Source organism: Apodemus sylvaticus, chromosome 19, assembly GCF_947179515.1.
Source record: "Apodemus sylvaticus chromosome 19, mApoSyl1.1, whole genome shotgun sequence".
Taxonomy (NCBI): domain Eukaryota; kingdom Metazoa; phylum Chordata; class Mammalia; order Rodentia; family Muridae; genus Apodemus; species Apodemus sylvaticus.
The window spans coordinates 10,490,459-10,509,547 of record NC_067490.1 but is presented as its reverse complement, the minus strand read 5'-3'; the positions used below and the strand labels follow the sequence as shown (position 1 = coordinate 10,509,547).

The following is a 19,089-nucleotide window of genomic DNA, read 5'->3' as shown; positions in this document are numbered from 1 at the left end:
GGCCACTCCTCTCGTGGTCTCCCTCAGGGGTCAGAAAAAAAGACACGGGTGAGGAGCTACGAGCTCTGCTAGACAGAACAGCACAGAGACCTCGGGGTGCTAGGCAGGGCCAGGTGTGCACCGTGAAGTGTGTGGATGTCTAGGGTGCAGGCCTGCGGCACCAGACAAGTGTCTTGTCTCTTCAGAACGACATTACAAAGAAACTTAGTTACCTAAAGCCAGATATGTAAATCCAGCTGTGCAAGGTTAGGGGTTTAGGGTGACTGCAGAACTTCAGTCAGACCACACCCCACTGGCCTGGCGAGGTTGGAGAACTGGGCAGGCCCACTTTATAGTGGGAAGTACCCACCGTGGTTCTGGTCGGACCCTGAGGAGGAAGTACGTGCTGATAGGAACTCACTGCTCCCAAACCCTCAGCTTCCTGATGCGGCCCAGGACCTTCCATGCCTCCTGATACTCGTGGGGCTAAGAACTGACCCCAACATCTCCCACTTTAAAAAAAAAAAAAACCGCACAGCTGCCACGAAGGGGAGAGGCGACACTGTGGGGGAGGGGTCCCACCAGGAACCCCACCTTCCCTACACCATACTGAAGTAGGAGTCCTCAACCAACCAGGGTGCTCCAGCAGGACTGAGGCTCACCCTGAGGGGATGATCCTAGGGAAGGGAGAATGAGAGGCCTCCTGCTCCTATCAGAGTTTCCACAGAACCCTCCCCCACCGACCTTGCCCAGAAAGGGGCCTTAGTTCAACAAGGTTTGACACCCAGCTGCGGCCTGTACATACGTATGTACGTACATACGTACGTGGGCCACGAGTGCTGATGGACCAGTCCCCCCAGGACCTTACTGGGGGTACAGCTTAAAGTATCCAGATGTTCAGACACTGGCTGGCCAGGCATCCGGTTAATGACATTAGTGTCTTACGAAGCTCCACTGTATGGACCATACGCGCCAACTCTGGCCCTGCACCCCACGTGTTAAAGTCTTCACTCAACAGGGCCTCAGCCTTCCTTCCTTCCAGCACCGAATGCCTTCACAGCATCTGGCTGCCCCGAAAACAGAAATGACTAGGCATTCCTAACCCTGAATAGCAGCCCTCTTGATTACCCATCATCCCGCATATCCTAAACAGAGGATGTGGTAGGTTGGTTATCTTCCTGTCAAGACACATCCCTGTGGAGCTGACCCTGCGAGGCGGGCTCTGCCAGCTGTGGCCAGGTAGGTGCGGGCCTCCACTGGGAGGGAAGCCTGAGACACTCCACATTCCTCTGCTCCAAGGATGGAATGTGTGTGGGACTCTACGGAACACCAGCTGGGTCAAATCTGAGCCTATAGCCCTAGAGTGGTAGCCACACCCTCTGGGGCCCAGCTGGGGCCCCTCATGAACGATCCTGGGTCTCTGCCCAGCCCAGGCCCTTCCTGGAGCAGGGCACCCATCCACCCACCCCCCCTGCCCATGGCTCGACCCTCACCCTTGACCTGTATGTATCTTCTCAGCCAGGGATCTGTTCACCCTCTGGGTGGTGACTCCTGCTCACCCACCCCTCCATCCCAGCCCCTCACATGCCTCTTTCCCGAGACAGAGTGCTATCTCTCTGTCTGTGGCTTGACCCTGCCTTACCTGGAACCCCTCTGTTGGTATATCCTAGGCCTGCACAGGCTCTGGACCTCTGGTGAGCACTCTGCCCAGCAGCTAGTTAAGAACCAACTGAGTTCATCCTGCTGGCATCCAATAAGATGGCTGACACCATCATGGCTTCAAGACTACATAGCCGACATTACTACAGGCGACAGCCCTTGGAGTCCAGCATAGCCTCCCAGCTCCAGAGCCCGCTGACTAAAGGTCACAACCACTTCCCCACATGCAGAAGACAGACACCGTGTCCTGCAGGCTAGCTAACGCCTCCTAACACAAAAGTATCTAAGGCCCACCCCCATCCATCCATCCATTCATCCATCCATCCATCCGTCTGTCCGTCTTTCCCCTAGCCAGAGGCTATGTACTCTAAAGTTTTCAGGTCTGGCTGGGCAGAAGCATGTGGGTGGTGTAGAGGCTGGGGCCTATGACCCTGTGTGCCTGGCACCTTTCAGACCTTTGGCCAGGATGGCGAGGGCCACAGGGAGAACATCAAACAATGTGCCTCAGAGGCTAGGAACAAGGAGGAAGCAGCCGGCGTTTGGTTGAGGGAATCAAAGCTTCCCTCAGACATGTCAAGTTATCGCTGGGCCTCTCAATTTCCATTCTGCGACTGAGGAAGCACCTGGCTGACTCAGAGCCAGGACACCTCAACACTCAGAGAGCACCTGGGGCAGGTGGGGACCTGTCATGCCGGCTACAGAAATAGAACATGTGGTCATAGCCACGCCCAGACCCCAGCCTCCTCCCTGCACGGAACACCATACCCCAGTACCTCTCCAGTACCACTGCCAGGCTCAGCGAGGCAAGGCTGGCTATCCCGTGCCAGGCTCTCATCAGCTATTGACATAAAGCAAAAAAGAAAAGAGGGGGGATGGCAGCCACTTGGTTACCTGCAGCTGGCCCAATGAACACACAGTACCCGTCCTCCTGAGACGGGAGAGAGGCACAGACGACAGGCAGCCTGTCCCCAGCTAGGTAGTCCCAACACTCGTCCTCCAGGGCCTCGCAGAACTGCCGGCAGGGTGGCAAGGCAGGGGGTGGGCCTGGGCCACACGAGGGAGCCAGCAGCAGACAGAAGAACCAGGCCAGGAACGGGTGGCAGTTTGTTCGGAGGAGGCGCCCCCAAGCCTGTGCGGTGGCCTCTACCTCCGCGCTGTCTGTATGGCGGAGATGATTAGGCAGCCAAAAGCGTCCGATCCCTAAGCGGCTGCAGACGGCCAGAGTGGGCGGCAGGGGCAGACAGCGGCTGCTAGAGGTCAGAGAGTCAATTCCCACCACGGCAGAGTCGTTAGAAAGCTCAGGCCCTGAAGAAGGAGCCATGTGGGAGGCCCAAGCACCTGGGGACCCAGGGAGAGCCTCTATTTGAGAGAGTCGGGCTGAAGGGTCAGAGGAAGGAACAGAGAATAGACCGTGCACGTTCAGAGAAGCCGTCACCAGAGGACCCATCACCAGAGGACCCGTCACCAGAGGACCCGTCACCGAGGGAAGAAGAGGTGTGTACCCATGGATGTCAGAGTGAACATAAGAGTGTCTGTGCTGCTGGCTGGACCTGGCTGCCTTAGGTGAGAGTCCTTTCCCCTCTGGATGCTGGGACTGCCTGGGGGGCTCTTGATTCCCCCAGGGAGGAGCCCTGATCCGTGTAGAAGAGAGAAATGCTCTACCTGGCGATGCTGGTGACACTGAGGGTCTTCCCAGTGGTGCCTGGAGGCTGCTCTGGAAGAGAGTTGGCTGGGTGGGCACAGCCAGCGAGCCAGCCTCGGTTGTCCGAGCATCTGCCGAACTTGGAGCACCACTGCTTAGCCAGAGAGTGGTCTTACCGCCCTGGGGAGCACTGGAGAACTCAGGGGGAGTGGGGAGGACTGTAGGGATGAAGGAATCTGAAGGCTCAATCCCAGCAGAGTGCTCAGTGGTGGAGTCCTCATCCCACAGCTGGACAAAGCTCCGAATGCCCTGAGCCACATTCAGAATCTTGGCTCCAACGCCAGCAACGTTCTCCTCCTTCATGTCTGGGCTCGCAGCAGGGGCCACCAGGGGAATGGGGACAGCAGGGGTTGCAGGGCTGTCACCCTGGTCAGCTTCCCGATCCTCCTCCTCTTCCTCCGGGGGCAGCTTGGGTCTGGCAGTTGTCTGTTGTTCTGTGAGGCCATCCTCGGGGACCACGTGCGTGGTGGGATTCTCTGTGGACTGCACAGGTGAACTGATGTGGGGTTGCGAGACCGGGCCTTCCAAGGAATCAGTGGTCTTGGCAGACCAGAACCACACCAGGGGGTTCAGGGGACTCAGGGAGTTCCCATCAGTGCTGGCAGGCACAAGGCGGCAGGGCAGCAGGAACAGCAGCAGCAGCAGGCAGAGGCGTCTGCTGGGGTCGGCAGCCATGAGGCCAGTGCAAGCCTCTGAGCTTGGGCGGCTCCTGTGGCCCTGGAGGTGGGGCCTGCCGGGTCCCCACCCTCCCCCACTCCTGGTTCCCAGTCTCCTTCCCTCTGGCAGAAGGGAAAGAACCCAGTCTGAGAATCAAGGTGACCCACCAAGCGGTACCTTCAGATTCCATTTAACTCCTTCCTTTCTGCACCTCCGGGAGCAGACAGAGCAGAAAGGTGGATAAGAGACGGCCAGCCGAACTCCAGCCGGTGCAACTTAAGAGTGCTGCTGAGTCTCTGCTGAGTGGGTGTGGGTGTGGGGGCCTGGCCAGGGTCCTCGGGGACATGGAGACCGCGCCCCAGCTCCTATTGCCTCCATTGGAGAACACCCGGAAGTCCTGGCTACTGGCCACCATTCTGTGATGAAACCGAATTTGAAAAATGCTTAGCTTGGGGCAGTTCTAATTCTTGTGTTACAATTGTTGATTGAGAGAAAGAGTGGGTGTCCGTTCCTTCCCCTACCCTCCCCCCTACAGCCCTCTTACCTGCTCAAAGCCTAAAGCCATCAACTTGATCTGTTCCTTAGACCCCCAAAAGCCCACTAGTTCTCCCCATGGGCCTCGGTGGCCACATTACTTCTTTCTCTGGTTTGTTCTGAAGTCCTCTGGTATAATCTGCCTAGAGCTCTCTCTCTTTCTGCAGTGACCTGTTCTGTAGCTCTGTTTTATGGTCCAGCAAGTGTTTCAATAGGAATTCCTGGGGGTTGCTTCAAAGTAACAGACTGTAGCAGTAGATGGGCCTTAAGAAGGTGGTAAAGGAAAAAACGTGTGGGATGTATCCAAGGGCTACGCCATCAACAGCAGGCCTCTGCCTCTGGTCTTAGGGATTCCAGCTGCGGGCAGAGGGCATGGCGTGGCTTAGCGGCCTGTGTCCCAGGAGCAGGTAGTCAGGGCATTGCTGTTACTCTTGCATTTGCGACATCAGGGCCATCTGCAGCTGGGTGTTTCCCCATGCTGATCCTTGCCTCTCCATCACACAGCCTCAGGTAAAAATCTCACTCTAGGTATAATAAACCAGGGGCTATCAATGGCTTCTCCACCCTGTAGTCTACAATGGGTTATAGCCACATGGGGACCTGTCAGCTGCCACTATAGCCACCCTGACCCCATGAGGTCAGGTTGGTCCTTCTACACCATTCCCTTCACAGATGTAGCTAGATGGTAGTCTGGGACATCCTCCTGTGCTGACTCTGTATGAACTCCCATCTGGGGGTCTCCTCCTGCCTCAGCGCTCACCTGCCTCACAGTGAGCCCTGGGGAACAGCAAGATGTAGGTTGGAAAGGGACACACTTGCCTGGCCACCTGACCACATGTCTTCCCAGCCCCTCCCGCACTGAGACCTTTTTTGAATCGCTAGACTTGAGGATTAGGAGACCCACATATCCTATATAGGGCTTTGGACAGACAGGTCCAGGGTGTGGCTGGGTTTTTGAATTTCGGAGACATCCTGTATCTAATCAAAGTCAACATCCACAGAAATGAAGCGGAGGAGATGGAGCACCCTATGATTTCCAATGCTCTGTGGTTCTACATCCAAGACCCCGCAGGGCACAGCTCTCTGCCTCACCCCCATCGCTGCTGGAATTCATAAAATGGTCCTCGGGGGCGCTCAACAGGGTAAATACTTTGGGGTGTGGAGCACTGGAATTGTAAGTTGCCCTGGTCCCCCTTTTCTCAAGGCTTGATGGGAGGAGTTTAGCCTCTCTAGGCTGTTACAGGCACCCCCAGATCTGTCTGAACACTTCCACTCGGAACTGCACCAGGGACCCCTGTTCCCCGGACTCAGCAAAGGTTGGCATTTATCCAAGAACTTTGCTCCTCCCCAGCTCTGGACAGAGTCTAAAGCAGTGTGGATCTGGGCCAGCAGAAACAGGTTGCTACGTTAGCCACATAGGAGGAGGAGCAGGAACTTAGTTCAGGCAGAGACCAGATAATGAGAGGCCCAAACATCCAATGAAAACAAGTGTCCAGGGGGCTGGAGAGATGGCTCAGTGCTTAAGGGCACTCACTCACTGCTCTTCCAGAGGTCCTGAGTTCAAATCCCAGCAACCACATGGCAGCTCACATCTGTCTGTAACTCCAGGATCCAACACCCTCATACAGATGTACATGCAGGCAAAACATCAACACACATGGGAGGGAGGGAGGGAGGGAGGGAGGGAGGGAGGGAGGGAGGGAGGGAAAGGAAGGAAAGACAAAACAAGAAAAGTATCCAATGGCCACTGAGCAGTAAAGTGGAAATACTGAGATCAACTATGGGGAAACAGCCGCTACCCTCAGTCCCATTCAGAAGGGCCCAACAGTGGGACAGAACTCCTGGCCTGGGGGTTTCTAGCAATGATAAGTCAAAGCAGGACTGGACCCCAGTCCAGCACCACTTCTAATTGTCATGTTATAGAGTCTGTGGCTTCCTCAGTTTCCCCAGTGACAAAAGTGGACAGGAACAAGTTTCCTATCACACAGCACAAAGCTGTCAAACCCAGCAGGGTCCCCCCAACACCAGCCAGCCAGGCACATGCTAGGTGAGGTCCCGTGAGCCCCCATTCCTCAGAATGAAGAAATACAGATACAGAGGCCAGAGGGTCCGGAGGCAAGAGCACAGAACTCTTAAAAGTTTAGTGGTGGCACACGCCTTTAATCCTATCACTTGGGAGGCAGAGGCAGGGGGATTTCTGAATTTGAGGCCAGTCTGGTTTACAGAGTGAGTTCCAGGACCACTAGGGCTACACAGAGAAGCCCTGCCTCAAAAAACAAATGAAAAGAAGAAGAAGAAGAAGAAGAAGAGGAGGAGGAGGGGGGAGGAGGAGGGGGAGGAGGAGGGGGAGGAGGAGGGGGAGGAGGAGAGGGAGGAGGAGGAGGGGGAGGAGGAGGGGGAGGAGGGGGAGGAGGAGGGGGAGGAGGGGGAGGAGGGGGAGGAGGAGGGGGGAGGAGGGGGAGGAGGAGGGGGAGGAGGAGGGGGAGGAGGAGGAGGAGGAGGAAGAAGAAGAAGAAGAAGAAGTAGTAGTAGTAGTAGTAGTGGAAGAAGAAGAAGAAGAAGAAGAAGTAGTAGTAGTAGTAGTAGTGGAAGAAGGAACCATAGCTGGCGGGCTTGCATATGCACAAAAACATACTCACTCATACAAACACACATACACACTCTCATGTAATCAGCATGTGCACATGGCGTTTACTACCAGACTCTACACAAAGCTCCTCTACAGCCTCAGCCAGCTGTCTCTCCTGACCCCGCTTTCTCCAAGCTGTGGGCAGAGTCACTGCCACCCTCCCCCAAGGCTGCCCTCCCCCCAAGGCTGCCCTCCCCCCAAGGCTGCCCTCCCCCCAAGGCTGCCCCTCCCCCCAAGGCTGCCCTCCCCCCAAGGCTGTAGTGGCAATGCTTCAGGGTGATGAAACAGCCCCGAAGGCACATCCCCAACTGTCCCACATCAACAGTTAAGGGAATCATCAATCAATGCCTGTCTAAAGGGCAAGGGCTGTGCCATTTGGCTCAGAGTCCAGCTGCAAACAGCTGGATACCAAGTCCCTCTGTAAGAGCGAGGCAGGCAGAGGCCCGAGCTCCGTGTCTCCGAGTTAATCCCCCACGATGATTGCGTCTGTCTGAGAAATGCCCAGTGAACAGTCCCGCCTGCCTGAAAATTTCCTAATGTGATTTCATGCCTCAGAGTATCTCTGGAAAATCCCAGGAGCGAAGTCCAGAACCCTGCGCCCCACCCCGCATCCTGCATGCTTGAGAAGAGGGGACTCGACTCCATGGCAGTGGGAGGGGGACCCTAAACTCATATCATACCCTGGTCCCCCGCCCCATCCAGATGTTTATCTCCAGGACCCCTTGACTAGCAGGCTGGCTCTGCACCCAGGGACAAAACCAAAAACCAGGGCTGGAGGCAATGGAGTGGCCATAGCTCCTATTTCAAGGGCCCCACTATGTAAGAGCACACAGTCCCTCGCACACTGAGCACCCACACTCACTCTTGCTTAGTCCCCCCAACCCTGCTGCTCACTTCAGAGCATCACATACCCAGCATTCACTTGGAGTCACAGCTCAGGGTAAGCTTTGTGGCCCCCATCTGGAGTCTTTCACTACATATACATATACACACATACATATGCATCATATACATATATATATATATATATATACACACACACACATACATATGCATACTACATGCATATACATACATACACACACACACACACACACACACACATATATATATCCACGCATGCACACATTCATGGACGCACTCATTCCCACACTCACAAGTATGTTCAGGCCCACTCCGTACACTCAAACATTCAAACATGCATGTTCATGCTCATACATTCACTCACACACACACACACACACACACACACACACACACACACACACCAGCTCCTAGAGAACAGGAGGGATTGGTCAGAAACAGGGATCAGCACACAGCACCCCCAGGAATAGCATCCAACAGAAAGCAGGCATCCACCATGCTGCAGATTCCCAGCCCCCAGCCCACAGTTTCCCTCCTCTCTACCAGTTGTGAGAACAACTTTCCTAGAAGCCGGTGTCCACTGGCAACCCATGCTTTGAGGCCATTAATGCCTGAGGCTTTCTTCGAATGCGCCCGAGTCTGACCTTGGGCTGGCTCTCCTGCTCTGTTGTCCCTGTCACCTTGTGAGGAAACAAGTCACCAGTGCCTGCCTTGTTCAGAGTGGCCCTTGTAGTCTGGCAGATCTGACTCTCCGGAAGCCAAGGCTCCCGTTGGCAGGGTTCCCACAGTGCGGAACCTGGAAGACAAGTCATTCCACAGGGCCTGTGGTAACACACCTACACTGACCTCCAGAGCCGTGCAAGGCCCAGCTCACCTACGAGTTGACTAAGTAGCCAGTATAACCCAGAAGGCCCCTGGGGGCCCTTTAGAACAAGGACTCAAGGGCTGGCACAAGCTGTACCTACAACAGCTGACAATCACTAAGGTCCCTCTCTTGGCCCTCAGTGACTAGAGTCACATATGGCACCTCCTGCCTATGCCAGCCAGGTCAAGGTGTGCACCAGCAGAACACTGGGAAGTGATCACCCAGAAGCCCCCGGGAGGACAAAGGAGTTTATCTCAGTCTCAGAATCAAGGTACCAAGCCCAAGCCGTCCCTCACCCTCGCCTGCCAAGGACCTTGGGTGTGCCACAGCAAATTCTTGCCATGCAAGAAGCCACTCCCTCTGCACCATCAGGCCCAGGGACACAAAGATTCTCAGAGACTTGACAAATTGAGAACCTAAAGGCACCATTTCAGCTATGTTTCAATCCGACAAACTCCCTCTAGGAACCCAGGCTATCCCGACAGGCTACCCGGCTACTTCCAGTTTACAAGTGCCCCGCCCTCCTCTTGTACCCTAGGGTATCCCTGTGGCTCGGGGAAGCACAGGCCTCTACACTCCCAGAAGACACCAAATCTTCTGCAGGCCAGGGTCACTTTGGCTTGGGGACTATAACCTCCTCCCGTCACCCTGGGGACAAGAGACAAACATCCATCTGAAAGGAGTCTTTAACTCCACAGGTACCGTTCCTCCCAGCACTGGTCCCTTCCAAAAGTCCCGCCCTCTCTCTTCAACGGCAAGACGCACCCCTGCCCCGAGCGAGGGTTTGTTCTGTCTTGTTGGCCCGTCTGGTCTGGTTTAGATTCCTGAATAATGCAGTCTTCTATTTTCATTAAAAACTCCAAGACACCCACAGACGAGCAACCGAGCAACCGGCTCTTAGCAGCGTGAGTTAAGACAGAGGTTCAGTAAGTCGCAGGATGGCTCTGGGAGACAGCTGGGAGCTCAAGGGTCAAAAGTACTTCACCACCTTGCAGGGCAGTGGGGGCGCATGCCTTTAATCCCAGCACTCTGGGAGGCAGAGGCAGGCGGATTTCTGAGTTTGAGGTCAGCATGGTCTACAGAGTGAGTTCCAGGACAGCCAGGGCTACACAGAGAAACCCTGTCTTGGGGGGGTTGGGGGGGAGGACAAAAGTATTTCCACCAATTATCTGTGTCTAAGCTACCATGAGACATAGCCCGTGGTATCTCTGGATTTCCTACACCCCCATGAGCCTCTCAGGGCTTGATACCACTGTCCCAAAGTCAAGTAGGAAGAACTGTAATGGTGGAGCCAGGAGCCAGGAGCACTGCAGCACATCGCCTGCATTCCCTGTGATTCTCCACCTTGTCTGCTGGCTGAGGCCAGTGTGATCACTCTGGTAAGGCTACTGAGTCTTTGGAAACAGAGACCATGCGGGGGCCCGAGAGGGCTAGCCAGCAGTGGAACAGTATTCTCACTCATCGACCCAGTCAGACCCCAAGTGTCCCCAAGCCTCTGAGGGACAGAGAGAGGTTGGACATCTGTCATCCCCTCTGGAGAAGGTTCACCCACAAAGTAGTCACACACTATTTCTCCAGAGGAATCAGGATCACTGAAGCAAACGGGGTTAGCCAGTCAGGGTCTGGACACCACCAGGCTCCAGGGATGCCTGACCTTTTAGGCACTCCTCCCCCCAGGCAGCCATTGCAAGGACACATGGAGACCTTAGCAGAAACTTGAGTAAGTTCAAACAGAAGTAATCGGTTGGCTGTATTGAGAGCTTCACACACCCCCACCCCACCCCACCCCCACTGCCGCCGCCCGAGTTTTCGGTATCCAAAGATGCCGATGTCTACCAGGTCAAGGAGAGGAAAGAGGCTCCCAGTCACTGTCACCACCACATGCCACCATGCAGCCTTTCTAGGAGGCCAAAATAAATAAATAAATAAATAAATGGCTTAGTTGTTAAGAGCACTTAATGCTCTTCCAGAGGACCCAGGTTCGATTCACTGCACCCACACCAGGCAGCTCAGAACTGCCTGTAACTTCCATTCCCAAGGGCTGGTGCCCTCTGCTGGTCTCCACAGGGACTGCACTTATACACATGCACAAATATATACATAGACACAATTTATAAAATAATATTTTTAAAAAAGAAACACATTTAAAGTATCATTAAATAACACATATTTAGTTATTAATATCATCAATTGATATTAATGATATAAGTATCATTAAAGAACATATTGAGATTATAGGGGGGCATCTGAATATGTCCTCTTGGTTAGATGGCAGACGGGTGTCACAAGCTTCTCGGGTGTGATAAGAAATTTGCATCTTCAGGAGAATGTTCAGAGGACAGAGACAGGAATACTAAGGTGCAACTTATCACACAGGAAAAGGCCTGCATGTGGGCATGCAAAATATGAGCATGCAAGTGGATGCCCATGGCTGTGTGGAGACATAGACCCAGACATGGCCTTGCAGACACATTGTATTACATATAAATGGCAGTGTGTGCATGTGCACAGACAGGTAAATAACAGTATCCAGAAAGCTACATACGGCTCTGCATGTATGAATTCCACGTAAATGGCTGTGTGCTAAGAGGCATGTGTGGTCCCGTGTGCACAAATTGCATGTATATGTATGCATGCGTGTGTGCTTGCATGCGTGCATGCGTGCGTGTGTGTGTGTGTGTGTGTTCATGAATATGGGTATGATATATTTACTTGCTATGCACAGATGTACATTACTGTGTACAGATTTTCGCATGCATGGATATGAGAGCATGTGTGTACAGGAAAAAGGAAGCCTGTAAGAAATGAGGCCAAATTTCCCTTGGAGCCAAAGGAGCTCGGGAACTGTTTATTGGGGAAACAGAGGCTTCTTTCTGATCCTTCTGGGCTGGGCCTCTTCACTTCACCCCAGGGACTCGAGATGACTCAGCAGAGGTGAGAAGAGTTGCATCACACACACACACACACACACACACACACACACACAGGGACTCAGGAGGTTGTTCCTACAGAGCCTTCAGAACCACCAGGCAAGGCTCCAGGAGGAGCTAAGGGAGGCAGGGAGAGCGGGGAGGGGGCTCTGGAGGGCGGGGAAGCCGGATACCAAGGACACGCCCCCCCCAAGGACCTTACCTCTCAGAGTTGAAATTTAATATTCACGTACACAAAATTGATCTGAATGTACTCTGGTGACTATAGACTTCACAAAACCATCCACACCTGCCCCAAACAGAGTACATATTTTTTATTTTATTACCCGCCTTCAAGAACCAAGCCTGTTTGACTTTTCTGGGTCCCATGAGGCTCTACACAGCTGGAAGTCTGGTAAGAGCTGCTCTGCTCTGGAAGCAGCTGGGCAGGACCACTGGCCACTCATCAGGACTTCCTTAAATTCTTCCAGTGTCCTTTAATAATTTGAAAGTAGACTTTACACTTCTTTTGTTAACTTTATTCCTTGATGTTTTATGGATTTTTGGGTGCTATTTTTTTTTCCAAAGATTTATTTATTTTATGTACATGAGTACACTGTTGCTATCTTCAACTCTCCAGAAGAGGGCATCAGATCTCATTACATATGGTTGTGAGCCACCATGTGGTTGTTGGGAATTGAACTCAGGACCTCTGGAAGAGCAGTCAGTGCTCTTAACCACTGAACCATTTCTCCAGCCCTTGGGTGCTATTGTAAGCAGGCCTTTTCTCTTGACATGTTTGTGGTTGGATCACCTGTTGCCCATGTACAGACCCACACTGGCTCTTGAGTACTGATCTTGTCTCCTGCAATCTTGCAGAACTCAGTGGCTCTGACTGATTTCTAGAGGATTCCTTGAGACTTTTTATAGTTCAAGGCCTGGCATCTGCAAACAAAGAGCGTTTCACTTCTCCCTTCCCAGTATGGGTCTGTCTTTCACGTTCTTTTCTTGCCCAACTGCCTGGCTGCACTTCCAGGACCATGATGAATGGAAGTATCAAGAGGGGACACTCTTGCCTTGTTCCTGACCTCTTGGGGAGTTTCCAGCCATTCACTAAGATTAGCTCTCCACTTTCCAAAAATGTCATTTTTTCTGAGTCGATGGAGTTCTTTCTGGAGGAGTATGGATTTTGTCAAATGCAATTTTCTGGACCTGTTGAAAAGTCTATGTGATATTTTTGTTCTATTGATATAATGCTTTGTATTGGTTTTCGGATATTAAGTCAACCTGGCTTCTCTGAAGTAACTCTCACTTGGTCATCATATATATAATAATCTCTCAGATATGTTGCTAGATTTTGGTTGCTTATTTTTTCTCAGTCAGGGTCTCTCTTTATAGCATTGGCTGGCCTAGAACTGGCTATGCGGACCAGGCTGCCTAGGAACTCCCAGAGATCCACTTGGCTCTGTGTCCCAAAGACTACAATTAAAAGCCTGATCTGCTTATCATTTTGTCAGGGTTCTTGTCTGTAGCTTTCTGGTTTTGTGATGTCTTCTTTGTCTAACTTTGGATATTCTTGTCATATCTCAAAAATTATTTTTGGTGGGCCAGCTGGGGTTACATAGTGAAGCTCTGTCTCAGAGAGCTTACAGGTGAGAGAGATCCCATTCTTGTGTCTTTCGAGAGTCTGCAAGAGCTATTTAAGTGACTGAGCCAACTGTGAGGTGCTCTGGTTTTTCTTGACAGAAAACTCTGCCTTGCAGTGTCTACGTTTCTGCTTTTGGCGGGTTCTCTCACTTTCTTCTCTTGCTGCTGTGATGAAATAAATACCCAGATGAATATATAATTTCAGAGAGAAAACAAATTATCTTTCGCTCACAATTCCAGGTTCCAGTCCACCACCATGAGAAAGTCAAGGCATCAGGAGTTTGACGTTAGATCCAAGTCAGAAGCACGAAGCAAGGAAGGCTGACACACAGCTTGCCTTCTCCAAGTCATACAGTCCAGCACCCCCTGCCTAGGGAATGGCCCCACCCACAATTAAGATGCATCTACATGCACCAATTAATATACTCAAGGTTAGTTCCCCACAGGCATGTCCAAGGGCCCTAGATTCTGTCAATTGACAGTTAACACTCACATACTTCTATTAAGAGTGTATTTCAAGTGGGGTGGTGGTCCATGCCTTTACTCCCAGCACTTGGGAGGCAAGAGGCAAGGAGATCTCCGAGTTTGAAGCCAACCTGTCTACAGAGTAAATTCCAGGACCACTACCACTACCACCAACACCAACAACAAAGTGTGTATTCCTTACTGGTTCCGTTTGATAAGCTAGTATCATTTTAGGAATGTATTCATTTCATGGGTCATCCAGCTTGCTACCATTTTTCACAGCACTGTGTTGGAGTAAATCTGGAGGACATAGATTTCTGAGTTTCAAGACTTTACTGCAAAGCTCTGCTCGCTGGGACGGGGAGAGGGACAAGGCGGCGTGGACCGCTTGGAGGGTCAGAACTGAGAGAAACAAAACCCCTAGTCTGCAGTTAGGTGACTCTAGACATGAGCGCCAGGATTGGTCAGTGGGGAAAGAGTCGCCTTTCATGGTACAATAAGGTAGCTGTGGGGGGCAGGGGAGGGGACGATGCCAACCCAAGCCCATCCTCACATCATGGACCCAAGAAAACCCAGAGGTAAGGGCTAAAGACACAAAACTCTTGGAAGAAGAGATGGCAATAAACTTTCAATGGCCTTGGACCTGACCAATAATTCTATGGCTCACGTAGCTGGGGCAAACTATACTTGTCAGAAACACCATCAAGAACGGAAGAAAGCCTTTGTGCTTGTATATTTCATAAGGGCTTGTATCTGAGCTACACAACCCACAACATGAGAGTAATAAGCAACTTTATTACCAGCGATCGAGGGACCCAAATAAGCCCCACTGCAGGGGAGATAAACTCCCATCAGCCACCGCGACTGCCAGCATCAAAAGGCAAAGAGCGGAGAGCTGGCGTGACAGCGAAGCAAGATTCACCCACTACCGACCGGCGTAGCTGCGGTCAATCGGACGATGTAGACACAAAAAAATGAACGGAGCACCTGCATGTGCCAGGCCAAGGAGGAAAAAATAGCTTAGCCTCCCCAGAGACATCTTGCTGAGTGACAGGTCTGGACACTGCATGATTCATTCATAAATAAAGAGTTCGCAATCCTCCGGCAGAAAGCCAGAAATCGGCTGCGGCTGTGGGGTGGGGGAGCAGTTAGGGGGAAGGGGCTGAAAGCCAACCGGTTTAAGGAAATGTTCTAAAGTTGATATTATTATCTTGGAATGCACCAAAAGCAACGGGCTATATCCTTAAATGAGTGGGTCTTGGGCTTGTGACGGATGTCAATAAAGCCACAAAGAAAAAGGAACAAAACGCCCACGTGGTATTTCTGAACCCCAAGATCCTTAATCTGCACGTATTTGATCTTTAACGAGGCAGATTTCTTTTCAAGGATTTCATCAGCTATCCCCTTTGATAACTTCTCAGTCTTGTTTTCTAAGGGGGTTTCTATTCATGATTTCCTTAAATTATGAACTTCCTCGGTTTCCAAACTCATCGGGGGCCTTTTCGGGAGCCAGATTGCTGCTATGGGCTTCCCAGTTCCCCTCCTCCCCCCTCATCCTGAAGGAGCAGTTGGGGGGGCGGGGCAGCACTCAGCTTCAGACACAGCTGCTGGGATCGATCAGACCCACCCACCGGTGCACGTGTCCTCCCGCCCACTATCATATAGACGTGACAACAGCAGGGGACAGCTGGACTCTCTGCCCTCCTAACTCCTCCCACCTCGTGGACCGTCCCTCCTTGCTCCGTCAGGAAGCACACCTTGCCTGCTCTGGCCCTCTGGGTCTATAGCACAGTGGATGGTCTCGGTCTCATGGCCTTGGGGTTCCCGCTCTGGAAAAACTCACTGCAAAATGCAGAAAGACAGCTGCAGGTGAGCTTCGGGGCCAGTACATGGTGGCGGCCCTGGGAAAGAATGTTTCCAGCAGAGAGACAGCACCATGATGTGGTCCCCTGATGCAGGGGCCAGGCACCTGCCGGACAGAGGGATCCAACCAGCTTGGGAAGGAAGCACATCCTCACAGGCAGGAACTGCATTGCCTTTGTAGATCAACGTGATACCAGGGTTATATACACACCAAGTGTACTGTCCCTGCGGCTTGCAATTAACTGTCCCCCTCTCAGTGGCTGCACACAGCGAGCCTGAACTTTCAAGTCAAGACTCTTGATCCAGGAAATTAATATTTGACTGGACATAGTCACCTCAGCCTTCCCACGAGAGGGCAACTGCCCTCACGGACCATGACTCTCACACAGGGGGTAAGCACAGCCACCGGACCTGTGAGGACCTAAGAGAACACACAGGACAGAGCAGAGGCCGAGGCCGAGGCCTGAGGCCCCCTGCCCAGGGTGGGGGTCTTCGGAGGGTGTGGTTCGTAGATGATAAATGGCGCCTTTGTCTCTGCGATGTCTCTGGTGGAGTCGGGTAGTCTCAGTTAGTGAATGTCTGTCTCTCTTGGCCTTTAAGGGTTTAACAGTTGTTTATTAACTGGATCCTTTCACGGAAGGCTGCACAGCACGTTTTTACAGCGTTAGGTTCCCATGGTTGGGAGGTGAGGGCTTGCCTTAATTGGGTTAGTGGTGCCTCAGTGGGGGGCCATGGGGGTCAGGCACACCCAGGAGCTGGGACACAGTCTCTTGCAAATCTGTCATGTCTTTGTGACCCTACAACAATGGCCTGGGCCTGCTTGGGTCGCTCAGCTATCCTGAGGGTTAAGTGAATAAAAATCATCACTCTCTGAGGCCTGGGGACCTGCGAGATTATGCTCAGCACATACGCTGTTGCTTCTAAAGAAATTGGATCTGGCATGGAATTATGGGTATCTCTTGACACAGGACAAGTGTATCTTCCATTGTAGGTACACAATGGAAGTAGGGACCCACAGCCTCCGGCTATATGTCAAGGCCATTGTCAGCAAGGCTACACAGACACCTGGCTTGCTCCTGATCCGGGCAGAATGACATCCCTATGAATGAGGACAGATATTGGTAGCAACAGGAGCCACAATCCCTCACACACCCACATCCATCTTGGCCCCTTTCTATTTCAAGATTTCCACAGTACCCGGGATATACCCAAGTATATCTATTGGGCGGAACGCACTGACACAACGTGAGAACCCTACCACCACAGAGGAACAGTCTGAGCTAGGCAGGCTAAAGAGCTCAGGTGAGGATGTACTGGAGGCCAGAGAGGCCTGTGGCAACGCAGCTGATGCAGCCAGAAAATATACAGCCTCATGGCTTCTTCAGAATCGCAAGAACAAAGCTCACATATACATCCTGTTCCGTGTTCCGTATACAGCCAGGTGGGCGTGGCCAGTCGTGCATGGCCGTATCCACGCCCAGGCTGCTCCTCCAGGTAGCAGTGCAAAGCTGTACTGATTGGGCAACTGGTCACAATCCTCTGGTGGCAATGCTGGGCTGTCCTGGGGACAGCAGTGGGTAGCATCCTACAAGGCCTGGCCTCTCGGCTGGGTGGCTCCTGCCCTCTCACCTGTCCCTTCTTCATCCACATCTCTCTCCTGTATCCCATGTATGATGGTTTGTATATGCTTGACCCAGGGAGTGGCACTACTAGGAGGTGTGGCCTTGCTGGAGTGGGTGTGGTCTTGCTGGAGTGGGTGTGTCACTGTGGGCATAGACTTTAAGCCCCTCATCCCAGCTGCCTGGAAGCCACTCTTCTGCTAGCAGCCTTCAGATGAAGATGTAGAACTCTCAGCTCCTCCTGCACCATGCCTGCCTGGATGCTGCCATGCTCCCACCTTGATGATAATGGACTGAACCTCTGAACCTGCAAGCCAGCCCCAATTAAATGTTCTCCGTATAAGAGTTGCCTCGGTCATGGAGTTTGCTCATAACAGTAAAAGCCTAAGACACTGTAGGAGATCCAGAGACAGATGAGGAATATGGGAGCCAGCCAGCCCTAAAGCTCTGATGCTTCGAGCCCATCTCTATCCCATCAACTCTCTTGAGAGGACACATGGGGGACTCATCCTCCACTATATCTGTGGTAGGAGCCTCCTATGCCTACCAAAACCTCCCCTTGGAGTCTCCCACGACGAGGGCCTCCAGGCCCATGGTAAGTAGATCAGTGGACCTGTCGCCTTCAGGCCTGTTGATTTAAACGCCAGCTATAGAAGAACAAAGACAAACTTGGGGCTGGAGCTGATCATCCTTCCGGGATCTAGTGCTCCTGGGAGACAGGAAAGTGTTAAGGATATTGTGGAGGCTAAAGTACCCTGCCTTACCCAGGACCTGTGGACAGCCCTGTGGGGACAAAGGAAATTTTGCAGATGTAATCAGTCAGTGATCCCATGACACAACCCTCTGGACAGCCAGGTTGAACCTGGATTTCCCAATCATTATTTTAAGAGATGGAAGAGGGCTACAGGCCCAACAGGACACCATTGGAGAACGGAAGCAGAAGTGATCATATCATCCAAGAGACCCTGGGGCAGCCTGGATAACGCCTGAGGTCTTGTTTGTAGCTACCTAGGATGTGGGATTTTTCTATTAGACCCCAGAAACTCCCAGAACCACCCAGGAACAGCGGGGACAGGAAGAAAAGGCTGAACTCCCAGGGTTACAGTGGCCTCTGCTGGAGACAGCCCAGGCTAGCATGTGGTCATTGCTAATTCATGTGACTGTGACCCATGACCTCAACTCACACGGGACCCTGGCCAGGGAGGAGCCAGGTGTCAGGCTGTGCCTAGGATCACTGGGCTTTTCTACTCCATGAAGCGCAGGCCCTTTGATTCCTTGGGCTTTGGCCACCATCCCAGGCACCCCAGGAGGGCTGCTCATTAAGCAACAGGGAGCCCAGCCCTGGTACCTCGCTGAGGTCAGAGGCCCCACAGCCCAGAGCCATAAACAGAGGCTACCACATGTTTTATTTCTCAAAATGTTCTGTTAGAAAACTACCAAATTAAGTGAGACGGTGGTGGAGTCTGTCTTTAATCCCAGCACTCAGGTAGCAGTAACAGGTGGATCTCTGTGAGTTTAAGGCCAGCCTGGTCTACAGTGTGAGTTCCAGGACAGACAGGGCTACAAGGAGGACGAGGAGGATGAGGAGGACGAGGAGGAGGAGGAGGAGGAGGAGGACGAGGACGAGGAGGAGGAGGAGGACGAGGAGGACGAGGAGGAGGAAGAGGAGGAGAAGAGATGGCTCAGTGGGTAAGAGC

General features: G+C 52.5%; 1 protein-coding gene across 5 annotated transcripts in view; it reads right to left on the bottom strand.

Annotated features, from left to right (window-relative positions):
* Col18a1 (collagen type XVIII alpha 1 chain) overlaps positions 1 to 19,089 on the bottom strand; it is a 113,283-nt gene that overhangs the window by 58,015 nt on the left and 36,179 nt on the right. The window contains exon 1 of one of the 5 annotated variants that reach the window (XM_052163221.1): positions 2,530 to 4,372. The exons of 2 other annotated variants lie outside the window; for them this stretch is intronic. In XM_052163221.1, coding sequence (XP_052019181.1) covers positions 2,530 to 4,015 — 1,486 coding nt within the window. In that variant the 5' untranslated portion in view covers positions 4,016 to 4,372. Of the gene's footprint in view, positions 1 to 2,529; positions 4,373 to 19,089 lie in introns of those variants that run through there. 2 more of the 5 variants (XM_052163223.1, XM_052163222.1) reach the window with 2 other exon arrangements.